General features: G+C 42.5%; 1 protein-coding gene across 7 annotated transcripts in view; it reads left to right on the plus strand.

Annotated features, from left to right (window-relative positions):
* Positions 1 to 2,827: 2,827 nt before the first annotated feature.
* The window catches only part of MCM9 (minichromosome maintenance 9 homologous recombination repair factor), a 49,393-nt gene continuing 37,875 nt past the window's right edge, over positions 2,828 to 14,345 (plus strand). Inside the window, exons 1-6 of one of the 7 annotated variants that reach the window (XM_078384711.1) lie at positions 2,828 to 2,897; positions 4,862 to 5,178; positions 8,573 to 8,889; positions 10,783 to 10,864; positions 11,978 to 12,178; positions 14,138 to 14,263. In XM_078384711.1, the coding sequence (XP_078240837.1) occupies positions 4,869 to 5,178; positions 8,573 to 8,889; positions 10,783 to 10,864; positions 11,978 to 12,178; positions 14,138 to 14,263 (1,036 nt within the window). In that variant the 5' untranslated portion in view covers positions 2,828 to 2,897; positions 4,862 to 4,868. Of the gene's footprint in view, positions 2,898 to 3,309; positions 5,179 to 8,572; positions 8,890 to 10,782; positions 10,865 to 11,977; positions 12,179 to 14,137; positions 14,264 to 14,345 lie in introns of those variants that run through there. The other 6 variants (XM_020802172.3, XM_020802177.3, XM_020802171.3 and 3 more) reach the window with 6 other exon arrangements.

Raw genomic sequence — 14,345 nt, forward strand, 5'->3', positions numbered from 1 at the left:
TGTTCTGAAGTATTTGTTGTGTTTTATTTATTTATTTTCCTTGACGTGACCGGATATGATGAGAATAGTATGAAGAAAGTTTCTGTCTCATAGGGCATGTCCATTTAACCATTTTTGGTTAAATGCTTTTCATTCTTCCTAATAATTGTTATGGCAGCAGAACCAGTCTTCAAGCTACAGTCTTCCATAGCCAGAGAAGAGAAAATGAAAATATTCTGCATTGCTTTAATTAATCAGGAGCTTGTGCAGATTTTGTAAGGTGTACTATATGCTACAGGATTCTAAGGAGTGCTCTGAATTTGTATGGAAAACTGACATGGCTTGCTGGGTCTAGATAGTATGTCCTAGAATCTAATGCATCCTAGCTGGGTTCAGCAAGCCACTCTACCAAGCACTAAGTTGGTAAGCAAGCCACACCAACATCCATGTAAATTAAGGGCACTCACTAAAGTTCTATGCAACATACACCAAAATCTGTAGAACCAAGAATATAATTGCATGTTCTGACGGCATGCCTTCAACAGGTGTTGCCCACTTTCTGCAGCTGTGGGCATATTTTGAACTATCACAGGAACTGCTACAGACATTATGCAGTCACAAAACAATTGGCCTGGCTGGTCCTAAAGATTAAGTAAAATTCCCAAGAAACTTAGTGCTTGGTAGAGGTTGGTTTTATGCCCTAATGTCAGACACCATATATCCCAGATTCTACATAACACAACAAAATAATGATAGGATTGCCAGGTCTCAGAGTGCCAGCTAGAATTGCTCTTTTCCTGGCTTCCCATGGGTGAGGACAAATCTCAGAGTGAGTGCCCCAGAGGAGGAGAAATCTTGGTGGCTTTCTTCCCCAGAAGGGACTTGAGGTGGCTTACAGTCAGCTAAAACCACACAATAATTGCTATTTTAAAATAATCTAAAGAGCAAACTGAAAACTAATTCAAAAATAATCTAAAACACTTTAAAAACATCATACAAATAGATGGAGATTTCCTAAATTAAAAGTTGGCCTGAAAAGGTGGGTTGTCACCCAACAATGGAAGGACAAGAGAGAGGTGGCCAGCCAGGCTTCTTGGAGCAGGACATTGCACAGCCATGGAGCAGCCACTGAGAAAGCCCTTTCCTGCATCCTTACAAAACAAGCCTAAGGGTAGTGGGACTGAGAGAAGGGCTTCCCCAGAAGATCTTAAGAACTGAGAAGGCTTATATGGGGGTGCTGTGGTTCTTCACACAGTCTGGACCCAAGACGTATAAGGCTTTATAGTCATAACCAGCACTTTGAATTGGAACAGACTGGCAGCCAGTAAAGCTGTTGCACATGAAGGTTTGTAGAGTTATATGTAGTCTATAACAAGTTCCAGTCAGCAGTCTGGCTGCAGCATTTTGAGCCAGTTAAAGTTTCTGAACAGGCTTCAAAAGCAGCCACATATATATGAGAATGCATTGCAGTAATCCAAACAAGAAGTAACTAAGGCATACAACCATGGCCACATCTGACATTTCAAGGAATGGTCACAGCTCCTTCACCAGCTTCAACCTTGCAAATACACTTCTGGCCACCACCGAGACCTCTGGATCCAGGCTCAGAGATGAAACCAAGAACATACCCAAGCTGTGGACCTAAGTTTTCAAGGGGAATGCAACCCACCCAGTACAGGCTGAATCCTTATTCCAATTCTGTCTTTTGTCTAACCAAGAGCACCTCTTGTCTTCTCTGGTTAGCTTTCCATTTGTTTGCTCTTATCAACTCCACCACTGATAACAGTCACTGGACAGTTTCCTTGGAAACAGATGGAAAGGACAGAGTTGGGGGTCATCAAAGTATTATAGCACAGAAACCCCAAAACTCCAGACGTCTTCCAGTGATTTTATGTAGATGCTGAATAGCATGGGGGCCAAGACTAAGCTCTGGGGAACACCGTAAGTCAATGGCCAGGGCGATGAAACAGGATTTCCCCAATATCACCTTCTGAGTTCAGGCAGGCAGGACCAGAACAGTAAAACCATTACTCCAAGACCCATCCCAAGAAGGCAGCCCAGAAGGATCACAAGGTCAACTACTGAAAGCTGCTGAGAAGTCCAGCAGAAATAGTAAGGACATCCAGTTCCCTACTTCGGGCACATCAGGATAATTAATTTCCACCCATCTAGCAAGATTTGATTCCCTGTTTTAAAAAAAACAATGTGGGGAAAGGTGGAAGGCAGCAGGGAAAGAGGAAGACTAAACACGAGATGGATTGACTCCCTAAAGCAAACCATGGGCTTGGGTTTATAGGAGCTGAGCAGGGTTGTTGAGGGCAGGACGTTTTGGCTCATTCATAGTTGCTGTAAGTGGAAAGCAACTTAAGCGCACATAAAAGCCATATGCCTAGGATTGTGCATTAATCTCGTGCCAATCATGCACTCTTAAATTATTATCTCGTCTGTAATATTTAGGAATTTAAAGCGAGAAATAACAGCGTATTTTCCCATCCGCAGATAATTGATTCCTTTCCTCTGGTTCTCATAACAAACGGGAGATCTGTCCCTGGTCTTTCGTCTTAAGTCTAGCATTTCCCCACTTTGAGGATTTCCACCCAGCCCCAAAATCGACCAGGCGCTGCATTCGGCCGCCCAAATCATCATCATTCCTCCCCACGAGCCCTGCTATCTAGCGCTGATGGGAACGGTAGTTTGTCTTTCTCTGAGAAGTCAAAGGATTCCCGCCACCTTCCCCCTCCCCAGTCCCGGCAGAAAGCCCATCTTTCTAAGGCCGGCGGCATTTAATTTGGCAACGTAAACCGTGGAGAGGAGGCCTCCACGGAGGCGCCCGGCCGGCCGAGGAGGGGAGGGGCGGGTCCGCCTGGGCCGTGCTTTGCCTCCCCTTCAGGCGTGCTCCCGTCCAGGTATGTCGTAAGGTAAATCTCTCTCCTCTTCCCCCCCCCCCCTCGCTTCGCCCAAGCAAAACGCGGCCTCCCGAGCAGCTGCGGGGCCAAGGAAAGAGGGACCGACCCTGCCGGCTCTTTCCTCCAGTTCGCCTGCCAGTCCTTAACTCCGCCCTAGGGAGGGCTGTGGCGGCTCTTGCTGGGAAACCGCTCCTGGCGGGGTCCGGGCCCGTTCATGGTGGAGAACCTTTCGGAGTGGGAGTTTCCCGCCCCTTCCACTCGGCGGCCCGACCCTGCGAGAGAGCCTCCGTGGGCGTTCAGACTTCTTCGCTTTGTTCGAGCCCCCTTCCCCCCTCCGGGCTTTCCCCGGCCGGCCGGGCGGGCGGCCCCCCACCCCGGCGTTGCAGCCCTGCTTGCTGAGGAAAAAGGCAAGGCAAGGCACGGACCTCCATGGCCGGAGAGTCGCCGCGCCGAGCAATCCAAACCCCGGGGCTTTTTGGCGCCTTAATCCTCGGAGGCGGTCCAAGCAAAGAGCGATTGGTCGCTGCGTTGGCGCGGCGAGAAGCGCGCTTTGGCGCCAGGGGAACGGCGCTCCTCCCTCCCTCCTTCCTTCCTTCCCAGCCGGAGGAGCCGCGGAACCTCTCTCTCTCTGCGCGCCCCCAAAGGGCCTGCAGGACTGGTTTGGGTTAGTGAAGACCGCGAACTTGCCAAGGCTGGATTTCCGCCTGTAGGAAGTTGACAATTTGCGGCCCTTTCCCGCCCCACCGTTGTCAGGGGCTCTGCTCTTTGCTGTAGTCGGACTTTCGTTGTCCTCAGGGTCTGGAACGGATGATGAGCGCCTTTGGAGCACAGGAAGAGCCCTCTTCCCTCACCGCTCCAGCGGCAGTCTTTTTTTTTTTTTAAGGAATCTGAAACTGCTTTTAGAGGAGGAGGCATAGAAATGCCACCAACTGAAGGAGGCCAGAACATAATTTCTGTATTTTTGTTACTGGAGTTAATAGCAGGGAAAAGAGCTTTGGGGGCTTTATTTCCCAGTCTCTCCAGCTTGCTTGCCTAACTTGCTTGTTTGGTGCGCCTCTTGGGGGGTGCGGGAACCTAGTGCCATCTTAAGCTTTGGGACAGACCTTTCTTGGCTCGGTCCCAGCACCCCCAAAATGAGGAGAGGGCTTTCCTAGGTGAAAGGGTGCAAGCGAAGTCCGGGACCTCTCTTTAGGACCCTCCAGATGGTTTTGGATTGCAGTTGTTTGGAGTCCCGTCTGCCCTCGCCACTGGTGAGGATCGATGGAGGTCCACCCCCAATAATATCTAGTGGGCAAAATGCTTTACTTTGCATCCCTCTTAAATGAATTAATCAGCTGCATGGGCCATAGATAAAGAAGCTGCTATGGCAACAGGTGCATATGAGCAAAGGTGCTGGGAGGTGGGGCTGTCATCCAATCAATTTTAAATTAAACCCTCACTTTTTCAGTCACTTACTCGATCCCTCACTTTGGTAGGACTGTTTTTTTCCTAGACAGCAGCTATATCCTAGAAAAGGATAAAATTCTTGCTAAAGGTTTTGGGAAATATGAGGTGGTTGCCCCAATATAAACAATGTCATTGAACGCACAAGGCTTGAAAGCATGAGATTTTGAACAAGAAATTGGTAAACAGAAGACATAACAGACCGTCAATGAAGGAATGAAAATTATAGAAATGTATTCTGGATACATCTTTGTGAAGGCAAGAGGAGAAGGGGATGACAGAGGACGAGATAGTTGGACAGTATTGAAGCGACCAACATGAATTTGACCCAACTGGGGGGGAAGTGGAAGACAGGAGGGCCTGGCATGCTTTGGTCCATGGGGTCACGAAGAGTCGGATGCAACTAAACTACTAAACAACAACATTCTGGATACATTTGAGGTTTTGTCCTTGAAGCAGAATAGCAGATTGTCAACCTTAAATGTAATAATGTTGTCCTAATATAATTTTGTCCTCTTTTTTCCTAATTACAGAGTCACTATGCTTTTGAATACTGATCAGATAAACCTGATTGGACAAGTGTTTGAGTCATATATTTTGGAACATCACAAAAATGATATTTTGCAGATTTTGAGAGAAAAAGACGATGATGCTCATTACTCTGTGGTTGTGGATGCTCTGACACTTTTTGAGACCAACATGGAAATTGGAGACTATTTTAATGCATTTCCCAATGAAGTCCTGCCTATTTTTGATAATGCATTGCGGAGAGCAGCTCTCACAGTGTTTCAGTCAGTTTCCCAAGATCATGACTTCACCATTAAGCAGAATCTCCATGCCAGAATATCAGGTAAGTCACGTTTAATGACACTATGTGCAAGGCTTGGATGACATTGTGGAAAACTCTCTGGATTGTATCATTAAGCACCAGTGTAATTTCTTTCAAAGATACAGATTGTACTATAATCATACTATGTGCTCTGCCAAATGGTACATAGGGGAAAAATATATTGGGGTGGGCCCCCCAAGACCATTTTTCAGACTACCATGGAGCCTACCACAAATCTCTCACTGAGAGAAATAATAAAAAATAGGATTTTTCATGGAGGTGTCGCCCTCCTAGGTCCCCAGAACCCTAACACTAGAAGTGGTCATCTAGTCATAACTAATTTCCATTATCTTCCCAACTGTAAGCTATTTTGGGGTCTGATTTGGCCCATAGGGCAAAATACTATAGGCAACCATTTGGTCCCCATCTGCCAAAGTTCCCCATATTTAGTGTATAGTATAGTGTATGGTGTATAGCATAACCATACAATTATGGCCCATTAAAGGCTGACAAGTTTTATTTGGATTAATATTTGATGGACTGTAGCTCACTTTTTAAAAAATTATACAGTGGTGCCTCGCTTAATGAGCGCACCGTTTAATGACTAATCTGCATAGCGATGCATTTTTTGCAATCGCATTGCGATGTTTTAGGTGGCAAACCGATCTTTGCATTGCGATGTTTAGAAAACAGCTGATCGGCGGCTCCAAAATGGCCGCCGGGTGCAGAAAATGGCCGCCCGCAGCATTTTCGCACCCTGCCCTCGCTTACCGAGGCGGCTAAAATGGCGGGCAGATGGGGAATCTTCGCTTACCGGTGAGTTTTCCCCCCATAGGAACGCATTAAACGGAGTTTAACGCGTTCCTATGGGGTTTTACGTTCCGTATAGCGATGTTTCCGGATAGCGATGTTAATCCTGGAACGGATTAACGTCGCTATGCGAGGCACCACTGTATTGTGGCAGGAGTAGGCAGATATACATACTGGCCAGTATTATGTTGAGTTTGTGCTGTGAAATCAAGCCATTGCACAGACTAGCCTGCAGACGCTGCTGTTTGTCCAGCCCGTCCCTGTCCTTCCTTTGGTCAGGAAAACAGTCATGTGCCTGTTTTGAATGCTTGGTTCCACAACAGATGGCAAGCGAAGAGTGAGAAATTGCTATATTGTTGCCTTAATGCACAGTTTTTCCCAGTATGATTTTGGCCACTGTATATATTCAGCATGCTTATACTGTAGCATTATTATAATTAATAAATCGAACGTAGTATAGTTTTTGATTATTCCAGTGTAGGGAACTTCTTTCAGCCTGAGGAGGACTGAAACAAATGGCTCTGAAGGATGGGGGCACATCCCAAATTGGATGAGGCTCCTCTCAGTATTGTCTGGCGTGTTTGTCCCTCATTCAGTCACACACGTACACAAAACCATATATGCATGCACAGAAACATGCAGTGTGGCTTTTGCCTACCCCTTGCCTTTTGTTGTTGTAGAAGTCAATGCTTTTACCCACTTTCTGCTTCTCCTGGCTAGGGAAGATGAGTCAAACCCTCTGAGCCAGTGTTTTGAGGAATTGCTGAGATCCAACATAGGAGAGTACGGTTTGGAAAAGGAGGCATCAACAAGAGGAATAGATTCATGGACTGCACTGAGAGGTTTCACAACCCATATTAGGCCTGTGGACCACAATTTTGGATGAGTGCAGGGTGAGGGAGCTGCTGGTTGGGCTTCTAGAAAGGACAAGGAGCAAATGTATTCTTCTCCCAACCATTCTGGAAAATATTCAAGATAGCTCATGGAATCTCCACATCACACAGAATCACACCCACATACATTTTACCAGCTTCTTCTATATTTTGTAGACTTCCTTCACTGCTCTCATTGACTGTAGCTTCTTTTTGCATTGCAAAGAACCCAGGTGGGTGGGATTCACCTGCAAAAGGGGAATGGCAGATTACTCCTGTTTAAAGGTTGCATGCAGTTTTCTTGCATTGGGCAAAAGCCATTGCTAAAAAGGAAGCCTTTGTTAGTGGCATTCTGTGGTTGATGTCATCATTCATGTAGGGCAGGCGGAGTTCTGTGGTAGGCTTTCAGTCAATTTCTGCCCAATGACCTCTTTATTTCTCCCTATATTCCAGGGTGGATTTGATTTAAATCATGATTTAAATTTAAAAAATTGGACATTTTGTTGACAATTTATAGTTTAAAAATCATTTTTAATTTAAATCATGATTTAAATCAATTTCGTGTTTTTTTTTAAACTCATTGATTTTTATCCACCTTACTGTGTTCCTTTCCTTTCGTGACTCAGTGTCTTTGATCTTTTGTTTTGCAAAGGAAGGAGCCCTCTTAATTTCTTTGAATTCTTATGCATTATACATTTGGGTACCAATTGTATGCTTATCTCATGCTGCATCTCACAGTCATGCCAAAAAGACGCACCCTAGCTCCTTAAAGTACTGTAGCTTCCTCTGGCTCGAGGTACATAAGCTGTCCTTTAAGAACACCACAGAGTCGAGCCTATTAATAGGGAAAAAAGGGTGCTGAAGGCAAAATTGCAAGAAAGCACAAAACTCTTTTTAATTTTTAGAAGATAGTTCTTTTTTTAATCAGTAATTATTTTGTTTTCTGACTATCAGATGAAGGGCTTTTGTTTTGTTCACGTTTCCTTTAATAGTGGATGTCTTGTGGTCTACTTCTGTATAAATCAGTCAACTGAAATGTTTCCTCTAGTCCTATAAACTCCCAAGGAATGTGGGTGCTAGGCGTTTTGAAAGCTTGACATCTGTATCTGTTTAAATGGCTGACTGTAGAATGTTATAAGTGCTCATATTTTCCTTATTTGAGCTACCTGCAAGTACACACATACTTTCATGTCATGTCCTATGAAATTTCCAATGTTTATATAAACTCTCTAAGGTAGAAAGTATACCAGTATGTTTTTCTGATATAAATTGCGGGCATTTCAACATGGTGAATTAGTTGATAAATGTTTGCAGTTTTTTGTCTCATGAAACTTGAGATTCACTTAGGTACAGATATTTGTAAAATTGAACCACTGTAGTGGGTAGCTTCCTCTTCACACTGCATTTTACGGAAGTATTGAACTCTTCAGTTAACATGAAACAAGTGGTAGATACACATGTTCATATGTATGTGAAAAAAGCATTTCCCCTGGAAACCAGAACTTTGAAAAGTTACTTTTTGTTAGACTGCATCCAAAAATTAACATATTCTAAAAGTTGTGTTCCAAAAGGGAGAAAAATAACTTTTCCAAATTCTGCTGATTTTCTTATTTTTCTCTTCCATGAATTTACATCTGAGATCTCTATTGACACCCTTTGTTGTGGTGACATAATTAATGCTATGTTTTCCTTATAAGATGCTTGTTACATTTTTTTATGTGCTGATTTACCAGGTTTACCTGTTTGCCCGGAACTAACTAGAGAGCACATTCCCAAGACCAGAGATGTCGGACACTTCCTTTCGGTCACTGGCACAGTTATTCGTACCAGCCTAGTAAAGATCCTGGAGTTTGAACGGGACTACATGTGCAACAAGTGCAAGCATGTTTTTGTGGTGAAGGCTGACTTTGAACAGTACTACGCTTTCTGCCATCCATCAGTCTGTCCCAACAAAGAAGGATGCAACTCTTCTAAGTTCACTTGCCTCTCTGGAACATCCTTTGCTCCCAGCAGCTGCAGAGACTATCAAGAGCTCAAGATTCAGGAGCAGGTTTCAATTTTTTTTTTAATTTGTACCATGAATTTTGCTGGGTCCTAATTTTGCTGAGGGGATTAATTAATGGATAAATGTCAACTTGAGTGAAAAGTCTTTTCAACATGATTTGCGCATTTTCTCATGGTTCTGCTTGACTGAGAAATGGAAATGCACTTTTGTTTAACTAGGACTAAATCCAGCTTTATGCTTTCTTCCCCTCCTCCCCCTACCCCGTTCAGCAGCCTTGCATGCTGCCTGAAACGCCCAGCCTTTCTGATCCCATTCTAGAGATGCACTAGGGGCTAAAGAGATTTTTCATTTTCCTAGGTCTGCTATGTTCTCTCTTTGCACTTGCAGAAGCCCACCATTAAATTCTGCCTCTAGTGTTGTACATTACTACATACCCATTTCATAGCTAATATCAATTAATCAAGCAGTATAATTATGGATCACTATTAACTATTGATCCCTATTAATTTCAGCATTACAGAACTAGGATCTCATACTAGGGTTCACAGAAGATGACAAACAGTTCATTGAGCTGTTGGTAGTCAGTATACTTATTTGGATGGAACAGTACAGATCATTTTTATACAGTAGTTTGTTCTTTTATCTATGCAAGGGTGAACTTCAAATATGACTGATGAAATTGTACTGAATTTTCCCAGAAGCAATGTCCAATTCCCTCCTTCCTTTGCTATCACCCTGAGTGTTCCAGAGGGTCTTCCAGTACTCTGGAGCAGACTGAAGACGGGAACCAGGGGAATAGATGAAAGGATCCTTTCTGTTTGTGGGAAAGAGAGAGGATTCTGGCTACAACCCAGTGTATATTTTCCCTATTATTTTCCTTTCGTGATGTAAACAATTTTGCTGCTCTCCTGAAAACTGTTACATTTAGATTGAATCTGTAAACAGCAACAGAATATCATTTCCACCTGCTTTTACAAAGACCTGCTTAATTTTGAATAGACAACAGTGCCTGAAGTGAAATGAAACATCCCATTAGGTGTGCTTTAAATAAACTATTAACGATAGCACTATTTCATATTGCTGTTCAATTGCTCTGTCTCTAGAGATAGAATTTTCTTCAATGCGTTTCTCTAATGCAGAAAAATAAACATTTCATGTTTTGTTTCCTTATGTTGCAAAATAAGGAATTCCCAAGCTGACTGTAGCCCTTTTTAATTATTACCTAAGCATATAGCGCCTACACGCAAGGTTAGCCCAACCCAAAAAAGTTTTGAGTTCTCTGTTACGTGGAGAATCTTACCTGAACAGAAAAGCCTTTTCCTTCAGACAGTTCCTTGTCTATGTTGAAACAGTAATGGAGTAGGGCTAGCACACCCTCCTCTACACGTGCAGTATAGGCTTCACATGCTTAGGTAATAAGCTATTTTTAAAGCATGAAATTGATGTATGGGAGAATGGTGGCAACTGAGTGACAATTAAGGTTTTTTTCCCTAGAACCTCCCTCCTCCCCCACTATTAGATAACCCAGCCGGCATTGAATCACCTTCTTTTTTAAAAAAAAAATAGACTGCATCTGCTAACAGTCTGACTGGCGGTGCAGTCCTGTGCATACTGTTTAAAGAGCACGTCTTATTGAATACAGTGGGACCACATCTGAATAAAGCTGCATAGGGATTGGAAAATGCTGTTGTAATATTTACTCTAAATCTCATCAGAGTGTAGAGTGCATAAAAACGGACATGGAGATAGGCACTTATGTGTAAGTCAAGCATCCTTTCCAGTGACTTGGCAAGAAAACGTTTACAAAAGGTGACTACAAATAGCCAACAAGCACTGTGTAAAAGCATGGTCTGGTAATGTCTGCTAAGTTGTTTGTATCCAGACTAAATCAATGTTCAAGCTTAAATTATCTGATAGCATAAATTTCTTGTTTTCTAGGTTCAAAGGCTATCTGTTGGAAGTATTCCTCGTTCTATGATGGTTATTCTTGAAGATGACTTAGTTGATAACTGCAAATCTGGTGAGCTCAGTTAAATTCTCTTGTAAAATATATTCTTTTTAGAGCAGTGTGTTTGGAAAAGAAGAAAACAGACTAGTGTTTTTCTCAGTTTGTTACTTCTGAAGTCTTATCTAGTAGTATAAATGTATGTGTCATGCTATTTTGTTGCTGTTCAAATCATTGTAGTCATACAACTTGCAAATATCATTTATGATAAAACATCAAGTTGCATAATTTCTGTCTTTAAAATTTCTAAGCCCCAAGAAACTATGTATGGATGTCTTCATGTGGGCACCATAGTACAGTATAGCCCGGTCTATGCTAAAACATTTTGCTAAGATGTGGGTGCATATGTTCATGAAATGTTGACTCGCGTTAAAAAGCATAGTCTTTCATATCTCTTCTTACTGTATGCCTTGTTTATACTTTGGTTAATTAGTGGTTTCAGTGTTAGTTTATGACTGTTAAAATCCACTTTATTAGGAATGCTTTTCAGGTTTATCTGTTAAATAGATGTATGCAGACAAAACTAGATACAGTGGTGCCTCGCTTAGCGATCGCTCCATTTAGCAACGCTGTTTTTGCAATCGCAAAAGTGATCTCTTTGCGATGTTCTCTATGGAGTATTTTCGCTTTGAGATGATCGCAGGGAAGCTATCATCGTAAAGCCCCATTTTCACACAGCTGATTGGCGGTTTCAAAATGGCCGCCGGGAAAAAACATGGCCGCCCGCTGTGTTTAGGGACGGATTCCTCGCTTTAGAGGCACCGAAAATGGTGGCGTTATGGAGGATCTTCACTCAACAGTGAGTTTTAAGCCCATAGGAACGCATTGAAGGGGTTTCAATGCGTTTCTATGAGCTTTTTAATATCGCATAGCAACGCTTTTGTTCTGCAGCGATTTTTGCAGAAGGAATTAACGTCGCTAAGCGAGGCACCACTGTATTAAATGAAGGAGGAGTCTGAGATCTGTCACTGAGCACATGATTTGCCTGTGGAAAATCCCATGCTTGAGATGCAACTTTTAGGCCACTCTGGAAGCTTGGAAAGGCAGAGCCAGATGGCCTAGAGAGGTTTCCTGTTCAGACTGTCCTGTTTTTAATATAATTGTTACTGTTCTTGTTTTCATTTTCAGGTGATGACATAACTGTCTATGGAGTAGTAATGCAGAGGTGGAAACCCTTTCACCAAGATTCACGCTGTGATGTAGAAATAGTCTTGAAGGCCAATTATGTCCAAGTAAACAATGAACAGATGGCAGGAATTTTAATTGATGAAGAGGTCCGCAAAGAATTTGAAGATTTTTGGAAAAAATATAGGCATGATCCCTTAGAAGGTTGGCAGACATAATAAATTTGTACACAGCTGTTGGTGGATGATATAAACGCCAGTGCACCTGTTTTGTCCCTTGCCCTGACTCTACTATGTTCTGAGGTGCCTGGAGTGTGTGGTGAATCAACTGTTTCACTAATTAATGCCTAAATGTTTAATATCTGCCCAAATACAACAGATCTTTACAGAACCTTTGCAGTGTTCATCCTCCTGCGGTGGGGTTGCTTTGGCCCTCCAGTTGTTTTGACTGTCAGTTTCCAGAAATGCCAGTGAGTATGGGCAGTGGTTAGGAAACTGTGAAAATTGCTGCCAAATATACGATACAGTGCTCTGGATGCATCACGGTGACACTGATCATTTGAAGGCATTTCATTTGGACTAAGTAAAGGCACTCGGACTGCTTTGGCCACAGTTTTCATGTGACCCTTTTTGGCTGTCAAATGGTAGCCTTCTGGACTTCCTCATTGGACTGTCCTTTGGCAGCATTGTATTGCGGTAGCTTTCATCTTCACTGTCACACCCAGAGGGTGGTACAGGGGTGCCACTGATTAACACTTTCCTATTTGGTGTCCTTCACTGTTCTGTTCCCTCCTCTGGGTTATTCAGTGTCTATGTAGCGTAAGATCATTTGCTTCCTTGTGAAGTGTTATCATTACCCTGGTGTCACTCAGCTCTATTGCTCTGTGTCACCTAGCATCAGAAAGGCAGTTAAAACTCTTGAATGTTGCCCATTGTGGAATATCCAGTAATGGGCTGGATGGAGTGAACAAGTTTAAATTAAATCATGACAATTTATGCTGCCGGTCAGTAGAGTGTCTGTCTTTGGGTTTGTAGCTAAATTTGTTCTAAAAGCTGTTGTGCTTTCTTGAAAGATTAGGTCTATAATCTGCAAGTACTTCATGACCCTGTGGTCTCCTGTAAAGGAATTAACAAATAGTTAACCATTTTATGGGTTGCTTCAGTCATCCATCTTTCCTTTTGACAAAAGAAATAGCCTTGTTGCATTCTTCTTTGGCAATATATCTGGTTTCAATCCCCAGTTATTCTAGTACATAGTCAGTTGAGTTTAATAGTACAAATCTGTCCTTTATTTGGACTTTGAACTCATCAGAAATGTTATGTAAATATAGTTAGGCAGTATGATCATTTTAGTGTTCATTCTCCATTTACTCTAATGTTTGATATTAACAGTTTGTGGTCAGTATCACAATCTGTTTGGGCCCTGTTTTGGCAGGAAGGATGCACCTCCTCTGTCTATTAATTACAATTCTATAGTCTATTTGGTTTTTATATCGACCATCTGGTGATGTCCATGTGTTGGATTGCCTGAAGTATGTATCAAATGTATTGAATTAATGTGTTTAATAGAATTAATGTGTTTAATAGAATTAAACACATTGTTGGCTTCACAAAATTCTATGTCTTGTCCTCCTGCTTCGTTACTGTTTCGTACGCCAAATTCTCCAACAAGATTTGGTTCTGCTTTGTTTCTTACTTTTGCATTCCAGTCACCTACGATTATCAGTCTATCTTGTTTTGGTGTGTGGCAGGCCCTGGGAGAAAACATTTGAGACACACACACGCCGCCACCCTGTCTCCCAATCCAACAGAATGGTCCATTCCAACGTAAAGGAATGGAGGAGGTTTTTACTAATAGGAGAAATCTCTACATGTAGTTTAAAAACATCTGGAGGACATGATTTATGAAGCTCTTTATGCATGTAAATCTCCATTGTATCATCAGCTGATGAAATGTGCTGAATCTGAGGTGTTGTCTTTAAGCATGATGTGAAATCATGCCAGATAAATGGCAGCTTGAACATTCATGGCCAGCTTGGTTAGTTTAATCGTAGCAGATAAATAGTAAATTAGGAAATCAGCATATTTGCTTGGGAAATACTTATTTTCCAATGAATGTTGTCTGACAGCTGTATGGATTTTTTTTTCCCTTGCTTGTTTCCAGGGAGAAATGAAATTTTAGCAAGCATGTGCCCTCAGATTTTTGGGTTGTATCTTGTGAAGCTGGCTGTAGCCATGGTGCTTGCAGGGGGTGTGCAGAGAACAGATGCTGCAGGCACGCGAGTTAGAGGTTAGTACATAAAACTTAGTTTTCATCATGGTCACATACAATAATGGGTATTTGCTCTTTATTGCTATGTTTGTAAGATACT

The sequence above is a fragment of the Pogona vitticeps genome, chromosome 1, assembly GCF_051106095.1.
Source record: "Pogona vitticeps strain Pit_001003342236 chromosome 1, PviZW2.1, whole genome shotgun sequence".
Classification (NCBI taxonomy): Eukaryota; Metazoa; Chordata; class Lepidosauria; order Squamata; family Agamidae; genus Pogona; species Pogona vitticeps.